This window comes from Humulus lupulus, chromosome 1 (assembly GCF_963169125.1).
Source record: "Humulus lupulus chromosome 1, drHumLupu1.1, whole genome shotgun sequence".
Taxonomy (NCBI): Eukaryota; Viridiplantae; Streptophyta; class Magnoliopsida; order Rosales; family Cannabaceae; genus Humulus; species Humulus lupulus.
The window spans coordinates 188,741,241-188,766,958 of record NC_084793.1 but is presented as its reverse complement, the minus strand read 5'-3'; the positions used below and the strand labels follow the sequence as shown (position 1 = coordinate 188,766,958).

Here is a 25,718-nt window from a genome sequence, read left to right as displayed (position 1 = left end):
CTTTTGGAAAAAACTCTTACTTTGACAAATCTTTTAGATTTTTTTTGTTTTAATATTTATTTTATTTAAATATTTAAAATATATTTTATTTATATTTAGTTGCTAGAATATAAAAAAGAAAAAAAATTTGAAAAATATGAACATAAGTTGGTAAAAATATATATTATATATTAGTTTTTCATAAAAACTGGGTGTCTTGATCAAATTTTAAAGTGCAAATCACCCATTATATTTGGACGAGAAACTATTTGTTTATTGATTTTTGTTTATTGGATTTTATATAATTTAATAAATTTAAGATTAATTTTTATTTTATTTATTATTTTTTAATTTAAAATCAATTAATTAATAAAAAATTCTTTTTAAATATTTTTTTAACTAACACATTAACAAAACCTTACTATTTTGGACAGAATAATCAAAAGTCTACTAGTACTATAATTTGGAGGGCTACGAGTGCTATAGTTTGGAAAGAAAAAAAAGCATTTTGTCCAAAAATAAATATTAGATATCCTATATTAACTCAAAAACAATTTAACCTGTTGGTGCTAACAAAAGGATTTTTGTCAAAAGCATAATCAATCTTCCAAAACAATAGGTTAATTAATTAAAGCAAACCATCATTACAACAGCTAAACCATGCATGCAATTACCACAAAATTGTAGGACATAGGGTTGCACATAAATCTCTGAAACAATTTTGCAAAATGGAGAAACCATAAACAGCATTTATCAAGTAAAAAAGATAAACGCGTTAGTTATATGGCAGACACCATTGATCAAAAATCAAAGCGGAATCTCCAAAGTATTGAGCTTGAGGAGCAGCCTAGTCAAAAATTAACATTGACTTAACTGTGGGAGAATTGAGCTGATTCGTTTATTGAGAAGAGAATTCTCAACAAAAAGACATCTATTTCAATTTGTCATTGTCCAGCAATAAGCTATACATTCATCACCTTCTGAAATTCATCAGTTAAATCATCCAAACTAATTACTTTCTTTTCGGTTTCTTTTGCCATCTTAATTCTGTCAAGTTCAGCATTCAATTCATCAATATGCATTTGTATCTTCTCTCCTTTATCTGGTAATCTTGAAACCATAGCCTACATAGATTATTTGGTTTAATTGATTTCGACAAAGGAAAAGATAACATTTTCTTTTTCTTTTGCTACTGTGTAAAGTACAGGTCGTATACTCATGGAGAAAATAATTACAAAAACAAAAGTACGTAGAAGAAAAGAAAATGTGCTACCTGGTTTGCAAGAGTTTTAGATAGCCGAAAGATTTTGTCTTTAATCTCTGATTCTGTCAGTTTGCCTCCACTATCTGGTGAAGAACTTTTCTTGTTTAACTTTACATCCTTGGGAATGAAGGCGTACTCAGCACTGTCAATAGTGCAAAGCAAGTACTCAGCAGCATAAAATCAATTGCTTTTGACTAATTACTAAATACTGAGATCATCATATGATTCATAGAAAACATGGTCCCCATACCCATCAACACTCCGTTCAACTGATGAACTTGACGTTGAAGCTCCCATTGATGTAGACCCTGCCTTTCTGTGCTCAAAATAACAAGTCAAATACCAATAACCGTAGATAGATGTCTGATTCATTTTCACAGTTTTCAACACTAAATATTACTTTCAGCTAACAAGCCAATATATATATATATATAACACCAACGCTCCAGTATGGTTGACATCAGAATAGCTGGGAAGCATGTAAATGTTTTGTGACTTAAATTAAATTCCTACGAGTATTCACAAAAATCTAACATGAATTCAACAGTAGGGATAATGGAATTATTTTTTTAATGAAAAATAAAATAAAAAGACCAGTCAAAACATTCAACTTTAGATTATTTTTTCTCAAAAACCATATACATCACACCTCAAGTAGGAAGGGTAAGAAAGAAGTAAATGAGCTCACCTAGTCACTTCCTCTTCTTCCTGTACGGGTTGTGCAGGGGCTGCCTTGGAGAAGAGTAAACTGTGATGACTAACTCCAGCTATACCCTGACCCTCCAAAAATTTGACATGGCCATCCAGGTAATCATCCCTGAAGCAAAAAGAAGAATCATGTAGAATAGTTCATTTTCTTTTTCATGCAACTAGTAAAAGATTAAACATGTGTGCTTGTGTTTTTTAAACACGCCTGGGAACCAAAACCTAGAAGCATTATAAACTTCAAGTGAAAAAAAATGTCATTTTTAATAAGCAACTAAGCTTTCAATTGCAGACATGCACGTATATAATATTATTATGCAGATGATACCATTTTAAAATTTTAATAATGAAAAAAGAAAAGACACCAAGACTAAATAAAGTAAAATATTTTTCTCTCTTAAGTAAATAATAATCAACGAGACAGACAAATTCATTTGCACTTCATGTCATTTTAAATTATGATGTTAAGTGTATGCAGAACCTGAGATTGCTTAATATAGAAGAAAGTTATATAAAAACCAAAATAACTATATCTACAAACAATAGCTTTCCTGCGTTTCCAAAGTCAACGAGATTTTTTTTTTGTGCGTGTGTGCAATTTAAAACTCTTGATATTTACAAACAACCACCTAAGAGAATATGCATATTTGTGCGTGTGTGCAATTTAAAACTCTTGATATTTACAAACCACCTAAGAGAATATGCATATTTGTGCGTGTGTGCAATTTAAAACTCTTGATATTTACAAACAACCACCTAAGAGAATATGCAATGGAATTTGCAGTCTTTTTTTTCAGTATGACGTGGATCATAAATATGCCATTGCCAATATGATCGATATCAGCGAGTCACATTCCATGTAAAGAACATATTTCTTTCAAGATTACAACCAAATTTTTGTATTAAAATAAGTTCTTGATGAAATCAATAAGTGTTGGTGCCAATTAATTGATTAAAAAACCACAAACAAAAGAAACCATAACATATGAAAACCAGCCTTCCTATAAAAACAATAAGTGCAGCAGCTAACACACATAACATGCATATTTTGTTATGATTTTAAATATAATGTACTATTTGCCAAATTTGCAAATTAAGAACACACAATTCAACCCTGAAAATAGAGATGTTCCATGCAGGTACCTATGCATTCTTATGACTAATATAATACATTACAAGAATCGTTCATAATTTATAGCAGCTAAGATTGCATACATTATATGCTGACAATCATGTTCCTCATGCAATTGCTGTTGAGTAAGGGAAACATCAAAACCCTGTGCTGGGAGACTGAAAAGCTCACGAAGATCCTGCAAAGATTTGTTCCAAAACTTAGCATTCATTTTTAGTAATAAAATAAAAATCAAGAATATTGCTTTAATGAAACAATCTTCATGAAAACTACCTGTTGGCTAAAGTATCTGGTCTGTTCTTTGTGCTCTGTTGCAGTTCTAAACAAACCTCCCTTGTATATCTAGCATGAATTATGAGAAGTTAATAATATGCAATTATACCTGGCACTCAAATTCTACCACCTCACCTCAGAGTACTCCTAAAAGATCATTTATTCTATCTTTTGAAATACATCACCAAAATCCACTTTTTCAATTTTACATAATGACTTTTACTATATATACCATAACATCATCTTCGTCTTTTTTAATATCATTTAGATATTACAGTTTTTAAAAATATTTATTCATTTCAATAGTTTCTCTAACTATCAAAATGATGGAAAGACGAAAGTAGGAAAGAGAAACTAATTAAATATGTTTCCAGGAAAATGTTTGTTTCTATTTCCTGTTTTTGTGAGTTTGGGTAGTATGTTTTCTGTACTCCAATTCTACTCCTATTATTATTTTCTCTACACTAATAATACAAGTAGTGTTTTGTTTCAAAAAAAAATGTAAAGGATGTATTGTAGCATAATGTAAAAAATCTGATGGAGGGCTCTTTTATCATCAATTCTTTATATTTTGAAGGAAAATTTATTTTAGAACATCCATTGTGAGTGCTCTAAGTAGACCAGTGAAAAGTAAATTCTTTAACCTGCTTTCTGTAAATCTTCTCTTCAACAGTCCCACATGTCATTAATCTATATACAATGACATCCTTTGTTTGTCCAATTCTATAAGCACGATCAACACTTTGGTTATCCGTACTGCAATGTTAAAACGAACCATTAATAATTGTAACCAGATAACACAAGTACTATTGTGTTGCATATTAATGAAAATAATAGGGAACATTTTGGAAGGAGCCCGTGAACCCAAAATTGCAGTGAGTATTAAAACCCAAAAAGTAACTAAACACTGCACTATGTTAATCACAACTGGTATATAGGTTCAAAGCATCTATATCCTACAAATTTTTGGTCTTGTAAAATATTTTTGTAGAGAAAAAAACAATCTAACAACGTTTCAAAAAGCACCTTGGATTCCATGCAGGATCAACAACAATCACACGATCTGCTCTTGTAAGTGTAAGGCCCAAACCACCAACTTGAGATGTTAGGAGAAATATGGGTGCCCCAACCCCATTTTGGAAATCCTAATGATGAAAATAAATAACATTCTTAGATAGTTTAAAAAAACATTCATCATTATTGGTGTATATAATATACTTACATTTACAATCGTCAGTCTGTCGCTTGCTTTTGTGGTACCATCAATGCGTAAGAACTCATAACTATTGGACACTAGTGATTCCTACAAATAACAATACTGTTACATATCATACACAAAAAATCCAAATGCACGCAGGTCTAGATGTAGAGTTTGTTGTTGTATACACATGTCAACTACATTATCACTGACAAAAAAAAAATTATCAATTCTTTCTGAGCGTTAAAACAGCTGTCTTAATATTGATATAGGGAGAAGTTTAATAGCAATACCAACATTCGAAGCATGAAAGCTTTTACAAATTGAATAGGGAGCTAGGTTTGAAGGATCCTCCTCTACATAATGTTATTTATGTGATAATTTTTGTGAGCAGCCTATTTGTTGTAGACTTGACAGACAGCAGCAGTTGGGTGGAATTTTTCCATTTATTTGTCAAGAAGTAGAGTTTCGAGTAGTTTCAGATCATAGTCCAATCATTTTGCAATTTATTTCACCTAATAGAGGCTCTTCAACTTTTGGATTTAAAAGCACGTGGCTGGATCATAAAGACTTGAATAAAACATATGAAGTTTGGTGAAGAAGTTAGTATGCCTAAGTGGCAGAATAAATATTACTCAAGCTTTAGTCTGAAAAGCATATGGTATCATGTAGATTGGCCTTTTCTTAATTTTGTATAGAAATTATAAAAAAAACAAACAAAAAAATAAGGCTTTGGTGGACCCTGGAGAATGTGGATGAGTAGTTGTTTTCAGTTTCTTCTTCAGTTTTTGTTGTCAAAAGACTGAGAGACAAAAATCAAGGGTTTTAAAAGACTATGCACACAGCTGTATATCACAAGTTTAGAAATTAATATACCATATAAATCTTCATGAAATTATGTCATCACCTGCGCCAAAATCAAACCTGAAACTGAAACAAATTTGGGACTCACCTCGATGAGATTAAGCATCTTGCGTGTCTGAGAAAAAATCAAGACATTATGCCCTTTTGGAATCAGGTCATCCTGAAAAAGAGTATTGAACAATTTATCTAACACGGTACCCAGAAAAGTCAAATGTAAATTTAAGCTCATTAATTTGTGCAGCATGCCTCACCAGCAAAGATAATATAAAAGATATTTTGCATGAGATGTTGACATGATTCTCTTCAAAGCCATCTTTCTCAGCAGCATCCGCTATGTACATTGCTAACTTTTCCGCCACATTAACCTCTTCTGGCTTTAGCATTGTATCCATCTCTTCTAGAACATCTTCAGCAGCACGCTTTGTCAACAGAAGTGGATGATCACAAATCTTTTTCAAGATCTGTTTCATCTCAAAAAAATAATAATAAATTAATACAAGAATGATCATTCTCTTGCTAAAAAAACTAAAAATCATACAACTTTTTCTTTTATATATGAGAAGTAAAACTAACCTCCTTTTAGATATTATTTTGCAAAAAGATTTGTGTAAATAAAATATTTGCAAAGTAATCTTCCCAACAATGTTGATTGTGTCGAGAAAGCCATTTTGAATACAATATTTTAACATAAACCATTTTGCCAAAATGAATTTTTTTTCCCCAAAATGAAAATTAAGGTGTTGTTTGGTAACACTTAAAAAAATAGTTTTTTATTTAATTAATTAAAAGTTTGACAATTAAACATAATACAATATTTGATAACTCTATTTTTATTTATTATTTTCTAAAATTTTAATTAAAATTCATTAAATTTTGAAAATAGAATTTTTTCACTTTCAAAATTTTTTTAAATTGTTTTTGACTTTTCCTTTCTTTTTTTCATCTCTTCTTCAAATAAAGATCTCATTTTATATTAATAAACAAAAAATAAAAATTATCAAATGCATTTATTATTTTTTGTTTTTAAAAACAAAAATAGCTACCAAACATATTTTTATTTTTAAAAATAAAGAAACCAAAATAAAAATAATATTTCCATTTTTGTGTTTAAAAAATTCAAAAACAAAAATTTTACCAAACACAACCTAAATTTTGAAAAATCTGATTTCATAATTACTCTTTAAATAAATAATATAATAAAAAAACAGAAGACCCAACCACATGAAAACGAAACGACAGAACAATTACTTTCAAAATGACTATCCTAAACATCCAAATGAAAAAAAAAATATCCATAATATTTGCAAAAAAAAAATGAGAGAGAGAGAGAATGGGGAAGAAAAAAGGGAAAGAAAGAATAAACCATGAAAAAAATCAATGAGTAATTCAAGTCTTCCAACAGACCAGAATTTATTTCCCATGTCAGCATTAATGGTTTCTGTCCACATAGTCATTAAAGGTAACTAACAGTTCAAAAACTAGGATTCATGTGTGGATTACTCAGACAAAATAGCTTTACAACTAATGTCTGGAGGTTAAAAAAAACACCAACTTTTCAAATTGCTAAGTATTATTTAAAACACAAGTGCTTGACTCAAATAAATTAAGCCTGTATATTCAAGGAATTATTGCAAAAGAATTGACTAACATAATGAAGGTTATCATAGCTAATGGTTTGAAACCCTATTCAAGCAGTTTACATTTTGTTTATGGCTCAGAAGGAAAAAATAATTTTTATTTGTTTGTTATGCAAGCATAAAACAATAGAAACGTAAAAAGCTTTCAAAATTTAACTTGGAAAACAATTTAATTCTTTTTTCACAAAACTTCTCTGCAATACTTGTAGACAAGTTAAAAAGAATGCAACTGCTGGAGCAAGAAGTGTGAAAATCCAAATTAAAACAAAAGTACTCTACCGTTAGTGCAGCCAAAGGAGATCCATCAAAAGCTGAAAGAACCAGCTCGCTCCTTAAAAAAGCTTCATATAGTTGTCGCTACACCACATAAAAGAAAAGAGTTAAGTACAAATGTATGAGACCCACAAAAAATACAGTAAAAGTATAGCTCAAACTGATGCAGGCTGCAACAGACCGAACCTGACAACTAGTCAATCTTAGCCACACAATGATCTCATTCTTTTGAGAAAGTTTTGCATCTCCATTGTTGGCATCTTCATTGAACACTTCGGTCTTCAAGCGACGTAAAAAATAAGGCCGAATACGATCTCGAAGTTTCTGTCAAACAAAGTAACAAAAGTACTATTGGCATCATCCAACGTTTAAAACATAATAGCAGCTACGATTGAAAAAATGAAGAGCTATCAAAACTAATTAAGCCATAAACTAAGTCATAGACATAATTTAACACTCCAAGTGTTCCACAAGAAGTCAATGATAACCTATACTCTTAGTTCTTTTTAACAATAAAATTGTTTGAGATTGAGGTTATTAAAATCTTAGAATTTATAAAATAAAAAATACATTGAAAGATAAAAATAGAAGTAACATGTTTAATGCCAAACATATAATATCAATACTTTTGCAGTTTCTGAACCAGTACGCTTCTCCCTCTCTGTGGCATGCTTATCATTCCCACGAAGAATATAATCCTCAAAACTTTCCTTGAACCTGAGAAAATCCCACAAAGATTCACAATGCAAGAAGCATTAACTAATTCAAGCCAGATGAAGCACAGTCAAGACTCTTACTCTTTTTTATCACCAAGTAGTTCAGGACAGCAGAAGTTGAATAAAGCCCACAGTTCCTGTTGCAAAATTCAAAATAATATTATCCCACTTGCCTACATGATCAAGTTTTATGCCAAACAAGAAGGGAAAAAAAAAGAAAGAGAGCAATCCAATTAAACCATACACATACCTTAAGATTGTTTTGAATTGGAGTACCACTAATGATTATACGATGAGGGCATGGTATCTCAAGCAAACTCTTCGCTCTCTGGGTACTTGGATTTTTTATGAGGTGCCCCTATTATAGTAAAGAAATTAAAAAAAAATAAGTGAAATAAAGAATTAGAAGCCTTGTGTCAAATAGAGGATGTTCACATTACAATGGGTAATCAGTACAAATTCCAACTGAATTTCACTTGAATCAGCAACCAAGTTCTAGAAGAGAATCAACTACTTGGCTGGTTATAGATTATATAGAGACATGTATAATAGTTCATGGAGGACAAAAAAATCTTAGAAATAAAAATTTTCATTTAACTGATGATTAAAAAGAATACATATAATACACTGGCAAAGTTCTTTACAAGCAACTTGAATGAAATTAAAACTCTTGCAAAAATAAATATAATAATTGATCAGCACAAAGTATATTGGGAAGTATCACTGTTGAAAGATGCTTGAAAGGTTTCCAACTAAACTAAGTTTAAGCAAGTAAAGAAACTTAAACCAGTTAACTATGTCTAGCATTTTTATACTTACTTCATCAAGTATCATATAATCCCATATGGTATTATCCTCCCTTTCTTCATCAAGCATCATATACTTCATCAAGTTCTCTCCCCGTAAAGATTTTGAGTTTGCCCGCACAATGTCATATGTAGTAAGGAGAATGCCTTTGTCCTACAAAAATGCAGAAAGTAATTAGTATTAAAGTCCTAATTCATTTTCAGAACCAAATAAAAGAGAAGCTTAACATATATCATGGCTTCACACAAAGTCATTTCATTGCTCAGTTTGGGCAGCATGATAATGACTGACTAAATAAATTGAGAAGTAGTAAGAGATGAGTTCAATTTGAACTCAAAGCATAAGCCTGGCTGCTTATTTTACTTGATAAATTATAAGTACATAATATGAATGTTATCCTATTCACTTCTGATTCTAAATTTCTCATTCAACCTTTTACCCTCACTCTACTGAAACAATGCAAAGTAGACACATTAATACCTGTAGTACATATTGAAGCTCGTATTGACGGGCTTTTACACAAGTTCCAAAGTATCTGTAACAAGTTAGTCATCACTTTACCGTTATCCAAAAACACATTATTTTGATCATAAAAGAAAAGGGAAGGATAGGTAGAAGAAGCAATCTCACTCTCTTGTCTTCTCAGATAGCCCAACAACTGATAATTCTTTAATCCAATGAGGAAGTAATGTTTTTGGGGCCACAATTAATGCCCGCTTGATCAGACGTGAATGAAACAATCCAGCTAAAAATCCACAAATCTACATGATAAACAAATCAAACAATTCAATTTCAATTATAAGAATCTTAAAATATGATTACGATACATTATTTCTTTATTTCCTTGCCTGCATTGTTTTTCCCAAACCCATGTCATCTCCTAAAATTCCCCCTTTATTTAGACAATGCAGAGACCACAGCCACTTAAGCCCATCACGCTGATGAGGATACAGCATTTTTGCTATATCACCAGGCAACTTGAACGTATATTTTGCACCCTTCAGAGTTATAGCGCTCTCATCTTCCAAGATGTCAACTTCGCTAGAAATGTGGTAGTCTCTAGACTTTGTGCTCTGCCTTTCTCTTGCCACTTCCTTAGTCAACTTTTTGACACTCAACACAACACAATCATCCTCTTCATCAACTTCTTCTTCTTCTTTAACCTGGTATGCTGAGGTCTTTCGAACACTAACTAATTTTTTATCAATCCTTGGAAATTCCCTTTTCCTATAGTCATCATGTTTTGTGGACTCTGTTTTAAACTCAGAGACGAAATGACTTTCATTTCTGTGTTCAATTGTACTAGATATGTCAACATCAGATTCATAGTGAAGGTCTCCATCATATTTATCATCCCCTCTCTCCATAACATTATTAGCATTCTTAGTTGCACCAGATGACGAATCAGATGTATCGGACTTCAAAGAAAATGAAGACCCTGCGCTAGCATACTCGGGCAGGTCAACTTGCTTATCTTCTTCAATCCTTTCATACTTCAGCAAAGGCAGAGATTCTCCAACTGGATCCAACTTCTTCACATCTTTTCTCTTCTCGATGGACAAAAACTCAAGTCTTGCACTCAAGTTGTTCAGGATATCCCTGATTTCATTATCTCCGCCATTTTTATCATTGTCTTTCGGATTCTGTGGTAGAGGTGGGGACTCAAAATCTGTAATAGCAGCAAATGTAGGCTCATCAACCACATTTTCTTTCTCGGAAATATCCTGATCAACCCGAGTCGAAAGTTTGCAGAGCCGGCGTCTACCCTGAATCTTTACCTTCGTCAGCTTTTGTTCTAAAATTCATTCAGACACAAAGGGTTATTAAGTAAACAAAATAGGCGTTTCACAAACGCATTCTTACACACAAACACCAAAAATTAGTGGGTACAAGAGAGGAGCGTGAGTACCAGGAGAAGAATCAAAATCGGTGATGATGGAAAAGTTAGGAACATCGTCATCATCGGCACTCCTATCTCTAGAAGGAACTTTAAAGAGGCGTCTCCGGCCTTCCATCTTCACGTTTAATTGACTCTCGTCATCATTTAAATCCTCATTATTCTCCTCTGAAATGAAAAACCAATAAAAACCATCAGAGTCCCAACTCAGAAATGAAACCAAAATAACCCTCATAAAAGAAAGCCAAAAACACGACGACTGATAATCAATCCAACATTAAAAACCCTAAAATAGAGAAAGCAAAAAAGAAAACAATCCGCGTACCGAGGATTTTGGAGGAGGGCTTGGGCGGAGCAGAGAGGTCTTGAAGGAGGCGATGGTGGCTGTCGTTGAGGCTCTGGGGTCGTCTATTGCTGGTGATGCTTTCATCCGCCATTTTCGAAGTCCTAAGGTGGCGAAAGAGAAGAGTTTCACAATCTCTGTAATGGTGAGACAAAGCAGTGGTATCAAGTGGTAGTGGAGAAGAGCTGAACAAACATTTCAAAAACTATAATGAAATAATAATATGATTTGATTGGATTGTTCGTTGTAATGACCCCTTTTCTTCTACTATTCTTTTTACCTTTCCCGCTCCTTGTCCTCCTATATTTTGAATTTCGATTTATCTAATGGGACTAAATTAATTAAATATATATATAAACTTATTAAAGTAAAAATTATATATTATTTTTTTTAAAATTATTGAAATTAACACAAAAAGAAAATTAAAGAATGTAAAAAAATTGAGAAAAAGTGTTAAAGAATAAATCAAAATATAATTTCATTTGATTTTTTATAATAAAATGAGATGTCAATATATATTTTTGGGTGTAAATATCACCATCCTTAATTTTTCTTGCAAAACCTTTTTTACAATTATATCCTTATCTATTTATTTATTGATTTATTTACAAGTGGTATTAAGAAAACTTCCTTCATTTATTTTAATAAAGAGTGGCCACCTAGCATAATCGGGTCTATCTTTTTTAGTATGTTCCTGTAGTTTGAGCCAACTTTACGCCTTGACCTGGATGACATTCAATATCATGTAGGAAGGGAAATTTCAGAGTATATGCTTAAAAGTATACATTATTTCATCCATATGACAAATTTAATAGGCATCTCAAATATATGACATTATGTATAATTTTGACAATAATGTCTCTTTTATTAAACTTCTCTCTCCCTCTCTCTCTCTCTCAACCATGGCAGCCCCTCCCCACGCCCACCACCACCACAACCTCCCCACGGCCAAAAATCATCTCGATTTCTCTCCTTTCTCCTTCTCTCTACTCATTGTCATCCAAAACCAAAGAGAAAAAAAGAAACTCACAACTATTGAAGCATCCATTAAAGCACTCATGATTAATTTTGTGTTCTACACAAAAAATTTAAAGCTTTAAATTTTCTAAACGTGTAGATCTCGAAAAAAATACTAAAATTAAAAAAAAATCAACTAAAAAAAACATCCAAGCAAAAAGTTATGCCTCACCAAAATTTTCGTCAAATTTCAGCGCAGAGCATCGATTTTGAATCAATATTGCATCATAAAAGCATCGTTTTGGCCAAGAATAAAGTTTCATGATTGCATCACAAGAGTATCGATAAAGCATCGAAACAACATCGAAAAGGTGTAATGCCCTACTCCAGGATCATTACACCGTGTGTTAAAAATAGTGTTTAACTCGTTAAGCGAGTCATTTGGACTCAAAAAGTGTAATTTAGGTTAAACATTGGTTTTAGTATTAAAAAATTTAGTCAATGAAGTCAAACTTTTCATTAAAAATGTTTGAATATTTACAAGGGATCCCAAAGGTTTTAAATCAAAATACAGTTATAACAAAATTACAGAACTAGTCGACCTAAGCGGCAAAATCGAGCTAATATCCCATGCTCCTCAAAGGTATCTCGACTATGGTGGCCGAGCAGGCTGAGTATGTACGTCCGCCCCTAGAGCTCTCCAACTCATGGCTGGTCCAGTTTTCCTTTGCCCTTCCCTGCACCACAAAGCACCCATGAGCCAAGGTCCAACAAGAAAACTCAATCAAGTAAGACAGATATTCAGATAAGCATTTACATCAAATACATGCTTTATAAATCATAACCAGATTCACGTTGATTTCCAACAAGTATAACTGTTGGGGTCTTATGCCCTAATTAAAACCTAAATTCTTTGTAATCTCATTTTATTATCAATAAAAGAATAGAAATCATTTTTGACTTGGTCAATCACTTTGCTCACATGTTTTATTTTCATGGTTATTTGTTTAATATAAACTTCTATTAAATCCCGAGCATATAGCTAATCGTATTTATAGTGACATAATCGCAATGGAATATAAATATGATTATATGATCAAAATAAGTTAGTCCTAAGATTAGTCAGTGCATAAGATTTACACTAACTTGTCAATCTACGATATGTTCTACTTACACATTATAGTGTTATGTTCTTTCCAAAACATTAGCAAAGTAGATAAGATCGGATGTATTTGTTACATCGGACTGGACCGATATTGACAGTTGATAGGATAAGTAAACATCCCGTTATTATCTATTCTAGTCATATCATATAGTTGACCATAGGTCAATTCAATCTCAATTCTGAGTGGTTAGTATTCTAACTAATTGTATTATTTGAGTTCTTTGACTTGTTCGTTACCAGCTTACCCTATGGACTAGCCCATACTTACATATTGGGAACTCGTTAGTATAATTGAGTGGGAGTGTTAATCATAGATATGAACATCTATAGCTTCTGATAAAGAAGTGAAACGATGGTTTCCTTTTAAATTGGCTCAAGGTGTTAAATGATAGAGATCTCATTTCAATAATTAAATTAGTTTACTGAAATATCATTTACAAGGAACTAAGTGTTTTAAGGATAAAATACAATGAGGGGTAAAACGGTATTTTAGTCTCATCTCATTGTAGACCGTTTATAGAGGATTGAGTGACAATTATGGTTGTAACAATGGATAATTAATAACATATCTATATTTGTTATATAGCATTCTATGAATTCAAGAGTGCAATTCTGAGTCTTTAGTGGAGTCACGAGGAATTAATAAGTTAGTAAATTTATTTGTTAGATTTATGATAACTTATTGGAGCTTGATTTCATAGGCTCATGGTCCCCGCTGTACCTTGGATAAAATCATCTTGATAGTCTTAATTAATTGATTTAATTATCAATTAGAATTATCAAAGTTAACCAATTCAATTTTGGATAGTTTTACAGAGTTATACAATTCAGAGAAAAAAAAGAGAAATTATGGCAGATTTATTAATTAAGATAAATTGGTATCTAAATTAATAAATAAGTTTAAATCAAGGTTCAAATTATAAATAATTAATTTGATAAAGGATTTAAATAATTATTTAATTGATTAAATCAATAAAAAATAATGCAGGCCTTGATTTTAAGTCCAATGGGCTTATAATCAAATGAGAAATTTCATGGGCCTAAAGCTCATGATGATTTTGACCTAGGGTTGTTAATTGGCTATTATTTTATTGATTTTTTAATTAAATTAAATGGCCTAATTGAGTCTATAAAAGGAGTGCTAAGTGAGAGATGAAAACAAAAGTTCAGAAGTCACACGATGACAGACATTAGTTTTAAGATAGTTCTTAGATTCTCTCTAAATGCAAGTCATTTTCTAAGCCTCTTTGTTCTTTTCTCTTCTTCTCTATGTATCTATCTCATGTGTTGAGAATTGCCCACTCTAGTCTAGGTGATTCCAATGATACTTTGGAAGACTGTGAAGAAAATTAAAGATCGATTCAGTTTTTTGGTAATACTTAGCGACAGAAAGGACACAAGGGTTAGAGAAACTGAAGGAATGACTCTATTATTCCGCTGAGTATAATGTAAGTATTCTTATCATTATTTCTCTTTGAATTCAATTTTGGAAACATGTTCTAGATTATCTCATATTAATTTGTTTAATATTAGATCTACATGAAAATAAATAAAGATCATGTATAAGTTTCCTAACAATAATGACTCATGCCGAGTAGATGCATACCGCACCCCTATAATGGCCCCGCCACTACGGGCTATATCACGCATGTAGTGCCGATAACGGCCTCCCGACCGATCAATCACAAACAACAACCAATCATTATGAACGGTTATAACAACAAATGCTTATATAGAGCAAACATCTAACTTTAAACATATTCATAGCACGGTCATACCCGTGTTCGATAATCAGGGCTCAAGCCCTACATTCGGTGCATGTGCTAGTTTTCTTACCTCAAGTCATGTGCAAATGGTAGTACGACCCCGAGTGCGATCCCTTTCCCGAGCCTTGCTAAAACCCTAGTCATAACATCAACGATACGTTTATCAGTAATTAATTATGATAATGGGCTTCCAGACTAAGTCTTAGCCCTCGAGACCTCGGATTCCACTAAGCTGGATAGCGAAATCATTCCCCAAGCCTCCCAAGTTAACTCCCCAAAACCCTAGACAAATGCATCTTAAAACTAAATTAGCACTGCGGTGCCCCTGCAATGTCGTGGCTTCATAGCAAACCGAGAAGCCCCTTTTTAAAATTTGTACATTTTTAGCTACGGCGCCCCCTCTAAAGGGTCACGGCGCCACAACTGACAGAGAGCCTTCCCTATTAAAAATTTCCCATTTAGAGTCGCGGTGCCACAACGGTCCAAGGGCAAACCCACCCTCGAAGAATACCATACGAGCCACAACGCTCAACCAAGGCATCATGGCGCCACTGAGCCAACCCAGAAATTGTGTTTTTCCCCTGCATTCCAAAACGCCAAAACTGACCTATAACCCCAAAAATCCAACCACAAGATACAACAAAACATATTTCAAGCCTCAAGATACCCAGTACATACATTATACATCATTAATATATCACCAAAACATCAATTGCACCCTAAAACCATAAAATCACAAGTTTTGAGTTTCAAACTCAAACTTCGAGCTCACAATCCAAAAATCCAACAATTAAATCTAGAACTTCAACCCAAATTTCGAGCCCTAACAAAACCCCTACACATATTATATACCCAACTCACCCATCCCTATGATTTAGACTCAATAATTTAAGCTTAAAACCCAAAATTTCCAAAATAATCCAAAACCATGATGAGCACCAAAAATACATACCTCAAGTCAGAATTTGAAGCTTCAAATGGTTTGAATCTAGTCCTAGCAGCAACACATCTTCCTTTAAATGCTAAGCCCCTTGCAATCTTCCCAAATATTCCAAGAACAACCCCAAGTTTGCCAACTATGTGTGGAGATCTTGGTGAGTTGAAGAGAGCACTAAGTAAGGGAGAAGGAAGGAGAAAGTAACGTGAAAATGAGGGCTGCCCAACACTTAGCTGAGTTTAGTCTAATCCCATGGTCAAATGACCATTATACCCTTCCTTTCCATAAGACCCTTAACCAATTACAAGGGCATTTTAGCCATTTGCCTAAATACCCACTAAACCTCAAATTTCACCACTAATTCCCAATTTAATCCACTAATCAACTCAATCCAAATATTTCTCTCAATTAATTCCATTTACCAAATAAATCCCAACTATATGCCAAATTACCAAAATACCCATTGGCTCACCCCGAGCCAGGTATTAATATTCGTTGTGACTTTTCAGCTAAATTGCTCGAAAGGATCGACTTGTGCCGAATATCACAAATATATTCACATAATAATGTGGTCTCAAGCACATAGCATATAAAATTATAGTTATACCCTCAACGGGTCAAAATTACGGAAATGCCCCTTTTTAACAAAAGCGGGTCTTTAAGCGCATTTAAAGACGTATTGTTGGTAATTGGTTTACCATATGCGTAGTGAAAAGCACGAGGTGGTGGGTCCAGAGATTTCAAAAAAAAATAATTAAACAATCTTTAAATAACAAATCCATTAATATACAAAACATTAATCATAGAGAAATACAAAGATGAGGATTTACCAGTTGTAGAACAATCAAGAATCATCGCTATCTTTTAGTACCTCCAACGAACATCCAATCTAAAGCAGTCTCTTCAATACTCAAACCAAGATCTTCCAAGATGTATCTCTACATATCAAGATGTGTGTGGGCACATAGAGTAATGGTGGGAAAATTTATGATTCACAAGATGTACTCAACTCATGAGATCTTGGAATATTAGGTCCGAGACAATTTTCAGGGATAGAGGAAAATAATACGATATATTTTTCTCTCTGTGTGAAAGACTTAGAATTCTTTGGAATTTCGTAGAAACTAATTTCTTTCCAATAGATATAAAAGAATTAATTAAATTCAAAATTCAAATTATAAACCAATTATTAAATAATTACATAAATAAAAGAAATATCCAATGCAAATTAGATGCTTTTTCAATACAATTGCGATGCACCCACAAAAACTTGATTTTTTAGTTGATTTTTTTTAATCTTAGTTTTTTTTTAGATCTACATGTTTAGAAGATTTAAAGCCTGTAATTTTTTATGCAGAACACAAAAATGTATCATGGGTCTTTAATGGATGCTTCAATGGTTGTGGGTTTCTTTTTTCTCTTTGTTTTCCGATGACCATGAGTAGAGAGAAGGAGAAAGGAGAGAAATAGAGACGATTTCTGGCGTGGGGAGGTGGTGGGCGTGGGGAGGGGCTGCCATGGTTGAGAGAGAGAGGGGGGAGGGGAAGTTTAATGAAAGGGACATTATTGTCAAAATTATACAAAATGACATATATTTGGGATGCCTATTAAATTTGTCATATGGTTGAGATAGGGTATAGTATTAAGCATATTGTTGAGGTTTTATGCCCTAATTAAAACTCAAATTCTTTGTAATCTCATTTTATTATCAATAAAAGAATATAAATCATTTTTTGACTTGGTCAATCACTTTGCTCACATGTTTTATTTTCATGATTATTTGTTTAATATAAACTTCTATTAAATCCCGAGCATATAGCTAATCTTATTTATAGTGACGTAATCATAGTGGAATATAAATATGATTATATGTTCAAAATAAGTTAGTCCTAAGATTAGTCAGTGCACCGGATTTACATTGACTTGCCAATCTACGATATGATCTACTTACACATTATAGTGTTATGTTCTTTCCAGAACATTAGAAAAGTAGATAAGATCGGATGTATTTGTTACATCGGACAAGACCGATATTGACAGTTGATAAGATAAGTAAACTTACCATTATTATCTATTCTAGTCATATCATATAGTTGACCATAGGTCAATTCAATCTCAATTCTGAGTGGTTAGTATTCTAACTGATTATATTATTTGAGTTCTTTGACTTGTTAATTACCAGCTTACCCTACGGACTAGCCCATACTTACATATTGGGAACTCGGTGTGTTAATCATAGATATGAACATCTATAGCTTCTGATGAAGAAGTGAAACGATGGTTTCCTTTTAGTTTGGTTCAAGGTGTTAAATGATAGAGATCTCATTTCAGTAATTAAATTAGTTTACTGAAATATCATTTACAAGGAACTAAGTGTTTTAAGGATAAAATACAATGAGGGGTAAAACTGTATTTTAGTCCTATCTCATTGTAGACCGTCCATAGAGGATTGAATGACAATTATGGTTGTAACAATGGATAATTAATAGCGTATCTATATTTGTTATAGAGTGTTCTATGAATTCAAGAGTGCAATTCCGAGTCTATAGTGGAGTCACGAGGAATTAATAAGTTAGTAAATTTATTTGTTAGATTTATGATAACTTATTGGAGTTTGATTTCATAGGCCCATGGTCCCCATTGTACCTTGGATAAAATCATCTAGATAGTCTCAATTGATTGATTTAATCATCAATTAGAATTATCAAAGTTGACCATGTCAATTTTGGATAGTTTTACAGAGTTGTGTAATTTTGAGAAGAAAAGAGAAATTATGGTAGATTTATTAATTAAGATAAATTGGTATCTAAATTAATAAATAAGTTTAAATCAAGGTTCAAATTATAAACAATTAATTTGATAAAGGATTTAAATAATTATTTAATTAATTAAATCAATAAAAAATAATACAGGCCTTGATTTTAAGTCCAATGGGCTTATAATCAAATGAGAAATTTCACGGGCCTATAGCCCATGATAATTTGGACCTAGGACTTCAAAATGGATATTATTTTATTGATTTTTTAATTAAATTAAATGGCCTAATTGAGTCTATAAAATGAGTGCTTAGAGAGAAGTCAAAACATAAGTTTTGATAAGTCACAAGTCAGATTTTCTGATAGTTTTAGATTCTCCCTAAACACAAGTCATTTTCTAAGCCTCTTTGTTATTTTCTCTTCTTCTCTCTATATCTATCTCATGTGTTGAGAATTGCCCACACTAGTCTAGGTGGTTCTAAGGATACATTGGAAGATTGTGAAGAAAATAGAAAATTGGTTTAGTTTCTTGACAATACTCTGCGACAGAGAGGATACAAGAGTTAGAGAAACTGAAGGAATGACTATTTAATTCCGCTGCATATACTGTAAGTATTCTATTCTTTGTTTCTCTTTGAATTCAATTTTAGAAACATGTTTTAGGCTATCTCGTATTAATTTGTTTAATATTAGATATACATGAAAATAAATAAAAATCCTATATAAGCTAATCCAACAACTGGTATCAAAGCCTTTGGTAATCTTTATTTTCACGCATGAACATGTTTAAAATTGGATTATTTGATATGTTTGAATAATAAGATGGTTTTTATGTTTTTATGAAGCATATATTATTTTATGTGAATTTTAGCAATTCTTAGGTTATTTTGTTGTGTTTTCTATGCTATTAATTTTTATATATGCTTTATTTTGTGTAAAACATGTTAAAAATTAATTAGAAAATAGTTTTGGTTTAAAAAATTGCTCAAAAAATTTTTTTGGAAAAATTTGGCCTGGCTCCCATGCGCGCGCCCACGCACACCAGCACGATGAACAGTATCCGTGAACAGTACCCGTGGTACTGTTCATCCTTTTTTTTTCAAAAATATATTTTGTTAAATTAAAATTTGTAGAAATAAATTATTTATAATCAAAACCAAAAATATCTTTTTTGTTTTATCATTTTTTTTTAAAATAAGATATTTTTGTTTGTTGAGATTTAAATAATTAGATATTTTCTACAAACATTCAAATTCAAATTTAAAAATAGATAACAACTTAATTTTTAATCTTTTAATATATTAAAATATTAGAATTATGATATCAGATATTTAAGATATTTTCATTTAAATTCTTGATATTTTTATTAAATCTTTATTTGTAAATATAAATATCTTTTTATTCTATAGTTTTTAATATTTAAATTATTTGAAATTTGAATATTGTTAGTTAGATATTTTTATGGATATTTGAATTTGTTTAACTATTTTGAGATATTTTAGGGTTGTTATAACTATTTATATTTTATTTTTTTAATGGTTAAAATATTAGCTAATAGTTATAACAACACAAGATATTTTGGAAAATAGTTAAGATATTGATTTTAAAATTTAAAATTGGTTAAATTTTGAAAAATATCATTTTTTTCAGCCAATTAATAATTGTTTTTTAATGGAATTTAAATTAACTTTGGTTAATTGTTGATAAATCCTATTTAAATTAAATTAATATTTTTTTTATCAAATTAACCTAAAACCAAGTTGATTGTTGATAAATGAAATTTAAATTAACTATTGTTAATTGTTGATAAATTTCATTTAAATTAACTTATTTTTTGTAAAAATTTAATTAATTTGAATTTTTTTTTATAGATTCTAGATAATTAATTGTGGTATTTTTGCATAAATTCATAGAATTACTCATATAGTAACATGATTAGGCCCATCCAATTATAACATGTCTGTTTGCACTATATGTGGTATTTTTGCAATTGGGCTTAGATGCATATAGTGGCCCATATGTTTGTTAGATATATGGTATTTTGCCAAATAAAATATTCATAAAATGATAGGTTTTATTTGGGCCCATTAGAAAATGTAAAATTTAAATTCCTCTCTTGTGGGTGATTCCACTTGTGAATGCCCATTTGCTTTGCATGACTATAATGAGCCTAATCAATTTAACAATTAATAAAACGAAGGTTTAAATTCCTGTCTTTTAGACATTGTATGGAAGATAGGGGGCATTTGTAGTGGGAACGACATACTGGACCCAACCCTCATCCATACAAGCCCAATTGTTAACGCCCATTTACCTGAGTTGGACTTAATTGTATATGTTCATTATATTAGTTAAACCTATATATTGATTAGCAACAAATTAATTCTAAATTAATTGAATTTGTTTCAATGTGACACTTTAGAATTAATAAGAAATTATAAGACTTTGGTTTTAAAAATTTTAATCTGTTTAATTTTTTTTTGGAAAACCATAGTCATTAATTTTCTAAAAATAAATAATAAAATTACTATTTTTAATTTTATAATGAGCTTATTTTAAGAATTTTATTCGATCTCCACCGTTGGTTTAACATAGTCAATAGCTTAATGGGGCCTCGAGGCGCTTTGATTCGTCCCCCTACGGAAGGTGTTCATTAGCTATTTTGCCAAGGTTAGATTTCGAAAGAAAGATAATTATAGGTCAAATTCTACTAGACTCACCCCTACGGTGACTACTAGGACTAAATCTATGATTATTGAAACCGTGGGTCTAGCTCATAAAATAAGAGATTTTGTTTTATTATTTTGATCGAATAGTAGGTTGTTAATAGTGGTGTCCATTATTAAATGAGTTTACAACTCTATTTAACTAGTAGTATGTTTGACTCTCGCCAACCAGGAAAATGATATCATAGATTAGTTAAAAACCTAAAGAAATAGAGATATGATTGTTTTTGGTATTTTTTCTCATATCTTACATATTTTTGGTATATGTTGTGTTATTTCTTGAAATTTGTGTGAATAGAAGTTTTATTGAGCAAATGTGATTGATTTCTATTTTATTGATAATTTGTAGTTTTAAGCTAAGTAGTGTCTGTGTCTACTCCCATCCTTTCTCAACTTTTGATGGAGAAAATCACTGGAGAAAACTTCCTTAATTGGAAGCAGAACATCAACATAGAGTTGATTGGTGACAACTTTGAATTCGTCATGATTGAGGAATCCCCAGAATGAGCACCGTGTCTGCATGTTAGTGATGGAACCGTCAATGCTTGTGATGGTACCGTAAATGCTTGGATATCGCCGTCTCTGCACGTTCGTGATGGCACCGTAAATTCTTGGATGGCACCGTGTCTGCACGTTCGTGCTCAACTCAACTATGGTCTGACTCAGCTCATGAATGAGCTTCAGATTATTGAACCTGTCATGGGTGGACCTAGTAAAGGAGGTGAAAATAAGACTACTGATGTTGCTCCTCATCTAGCTAAGGCTGAAGCTAATCAAGCTTCGTCTTCGAAAGCTGGAAACAAGAGGAAAGGTGGACAAATAAACAACCCCAAGCCTGCAAAGACGAGTGCACAACCAAGTGCACAGACGCCTAAGGGGAAGAACAAGAAAAACAAGAAAGGTAAAGATAAGTGCTTTCACTGCAAAGAGAAGGGGCATTGGAAACGAGATTGCCCTAAGTTTCTCGCAGTGAAAAACAAAGGTAATGATTATAGTTCATTTATCTTGGAAACATGTGTTTTAGAGAATGATAAATCTATTTGGATTATTGATTCTAGATCTACTAACCATGTTTATAACTCTTTACAGCTTCTTGAATCGTGGGAGGAAGTGAACGAAGGCGGCTTAAAGCTTAGAGTTGGGAATGGAGCGTTCGTTGCGGTCCAAGTTAGAGGAAGAGCTCGTCTGAAGTTCGGAAATAAATTTTTAATTTTAAAAGATGTATTTTTTATTCCGGATTTTAGTAGAAATTTAATTTCAGTTTCCATGTTGCAATTAGAACGATTTGTTATGACTTTCACAAGTTTTAATATATCTATTTCTTTCAATGGATCACAATTGTGTATTGCATGTTTGGAAAACAGGCTTTATATTCTACGACCTAACGAACCCCTCGCTCTTAATAATGATTTATTCAAAGTTGCTAAACCTAGGACCAATAAACGTCAAAAGACCGATAACAAAAATATGACGTATTTATGGCACTTGAGACTAGGTCACATGCTATGATAGGATTCAAAGACTTACAATGGACGGACCTTTGAGGGAACTCACCTTAGGTGAATTACCTGTCTGTGAATCTTGTCTATAAGGTAAACTGACCAAGCGTCCATTCTCTTCAAAGGGTGATAGGGCCAAAGAACCACTTGGTCTTGTGCATTCAGATGTTTGTGGACCTTTGAATGTACAAGCCAGGGGTGGTTTTGAGTATTTTGTCACTTTCATTGACAATTACTCTAGATACTCATGTCTTTACCTAATGCATAGGAAATCAGAAACTTTTTTAAAGTTTCAGGAATTCCTAGCAATGGCTCAGAACCAATTAGGTAAAACGTTAAAGATCTTGCGATCTGATAGGGATGGAGAATAATTTGGATATCCAGTTCCAAGATCATTTAACTGAACTTGGGATTTTATCACAACTTACTACCCCAGGTACTCCGCAACAAAATGGTGTAGCGGAACACCGGAACATAACTTTATTGGAAATGGTTAGATGCATGCTTGGTTACTCAACTCTACCAACTTCGTTCTGGGGACATGCAATTGAAACTGCGAATGACATTCTCAATGTCGTGCCGTCAAAATCAATCCCCAAAACACCTTTAGAACGCTGGAATGGTCGTGAACCTAGTTTACGCCATTATAGAATCTGGGGGTGTCCCGCTCACGTCCTGAGGAGAAAGGAGGGAAAGCTAGAACCGCAAACTGAAGTTTGCATGTTTGTTTGCTATCCTAAAGGTACTCAGGGTGGACTTTTCTATAGTCATTCAAAAAAGAAAGTGTTTACTTCTACAAATGCTACTTTTCTGGAAAATGACTATGTCTAGAACTTTAAACCTTGCAGCAAAGTAGTTTTAGAGGAGATGGTTAAAGAATTGACTCCAACCAATGTTCCATCGTCATCAACGCGAGTTGATGATGAAATTCCCATTCTTCACGTCCAACCGACGCAAGTCGATTTAAATGAAGAAAGTACCACTGTTCCTGAGCAAACAGTCACGGAGCCTCGTCGTAGTGGGAAGGTTTCTAGGAACCCAGTTCGCTGTGGTTTGGATGGTGAAACCAATATGGTTGTTGGTGACACTAGTGATGATGATCCGTTGTCTTTCAAATAGGCAATGGCTAGCCCTGAAAAGGAACTATGGCTCGAAGCCATGAAACAAGAAATGAAGTCCATGTACTCAAATTCCGTTTGGGATCTTGTGGAAGCACCTAGTGACTTTAGGGCCATTGGGTGCAAGTGGATCTACAAGAAGAAACGAGGTGTTGATGGAAATATCGAGACTTATAAAGCTCGATTAGTGGCAAAGTGTTATACCCAAAGAGAAGGCGTGGACTATGAGGAAACTTTTAGTCCGGTAGTCTTGCTCAAATCCATTCGCATCCTCCTATCCATAGCAGCCGCTCTCGACTATGAGATCTGGAAAATGGACGTCAAGACATCTTTTCTTAATGGAAAGCTTGACGAAGTCATTTATATGGATCAGCCAGAAGGATTTAAAGTATCTGGACAAGAAGGAAAAGTTTGCAAGTTGAATAGGTCCATCTATGGACTTAAGCAAGCTTCTCGTTCCTGGAATCTTAGGTTTGATGAAATAATCAAAACCTATGGCTTTGAACAAAATATTGATGAGCCCTGTGTTTACCAACTGAAGGCAAATCAAATAGTGGTATTCCTAGTTCTTTATGTAGATGATATCTTAATCATTGGAAACAATGTTAAGAAATTATCAGATGTGAAGAATTGGCTGAGCACTCAATTCCAGATGAAGGATTTGGGTGAAGCAAGTTATCTTCTAGGTATCCATATCACCAGGGATAGAAAGAACAAACTTTTAGCTCTATCTCAAGCAGCTTACATTGATAAAGTGCTTGAACGTTTCTCAATGACAAATTCTAAGAAAGGGCGTCTACTGTCCCGCCATGGAATTCACCTTTCAAAGAAGCAGTCTCCCCAGACTCCTGAAGAGGAAGATGCAATGAGAAAAGTTCCTTATGCATCTGCAGTTGGAAGTTTGATGTATGCCATGTTGTGTACTAGACCAGATATCTGCTATGCAGTGGGAGTAGTGAGCAGGTATCAGTCAAACCCAGGACCGGAACATTGGATAGCAGTTAAGCATATCCTGAAGTATTTGAGACAGACTAGGGATTATATGTTAGTCTACAAGGGTGGTTGTAATACCCCGGATTCCCTTATATGGTTTAATGGCCAGATCAGTAGGCCGGGAGGGCCATAACTGTTTAATTATGCCATTAAATGAGTTTATGCATGGTTATGTGAATTATATTACAATATGATGTTAAATGCATGCATGTGGGTCCACATTTCACGACAGGGGTATTTTGGTAATTTGGCTGTTGAGGGCGTAATTGTATAATTGTATGCATGTTGGTGATATATTGTTGAGACCACATTATAATGTGGATTTGTTCGAGCTATTCGGCATGAGACGATCTTTGAATATTAAGTAGCGGTTTAGTCATAACAGGATTAAGTTCGAGACTCGGGGTGAGTCTCGGGGTGATTTTAATGATTAGAGCGTTACCAGGAATTAAAGGGTAATGGGACATAAATTATTGGTGTTTGAGATTATCGGGAGTAGCGAGAATTGGAGAGAATTAATTATGTTTAACAAAATAGGTTGGGAAGGACGATTTTACCCTTGGGAGTTTTTAGAAACTTTTAAATGACCTAGGGGCAAAATAGTCATTTCACCCCTAAGATATATATCAGTATTTGGGCTGTAGAAGCTTACCCGAAACAGAGCACTCTTCTCCTTCAATCGTTCATCATTCTCCCTCCTTCTTCCTTTGAAG

The 25,718-nt window shown here is 32.8% G+C and overlaps 1 protein-coding gene across 1 annotated transcript; it reads right to left on the bottom strand.

Annotated features, from left to right (window-relative positions):
- Positions 1–575: 575 nt before the first annotated feature.
- LOC133801555 (protein CHROMATIN REMODELING 24) lies at positions 576–11,350 on the bottom strand. The gene is made up of 22 exons (XM_062239801.1): positions 11,071–11,350; positions 10,758–10,913; positions 9,697–10,643; positions 9,479–9,609; positions 9,329–9,383; positions 8,861–9,001; positions 8,292–8,399; positions 8,123–8,178; positions 7,952–8,042; positions 7,512–7,649; positions 7,332–7,409; positions 5,667–5,876; positions 5,504–5,575; positions 4,576–4,656; positions 4,380–4,498; positions 3,998–4,109; positions 3,354–3,422; positions 3,164–3,258; positions 1,932–2,060; positions 1,494–1,559; positions 1,253–1,385; positions 576–1,103 (listed from the first exon to the last, which is right to left on the bottom strand). The coding sequence occupies exons 1-22, from the start codon at positions 11,180–11,182 to the stop codon at positions 942–944; spliced, it is 3,261 nt and encodes a 1,086-aa protein (XP_062095785.1). The 5' UTR covers positions 11,183–11,350; the 3' UTR covers positions 576–941.
- Positions 11,351–25,718: the final 14,368 nt, after the last annotated feature.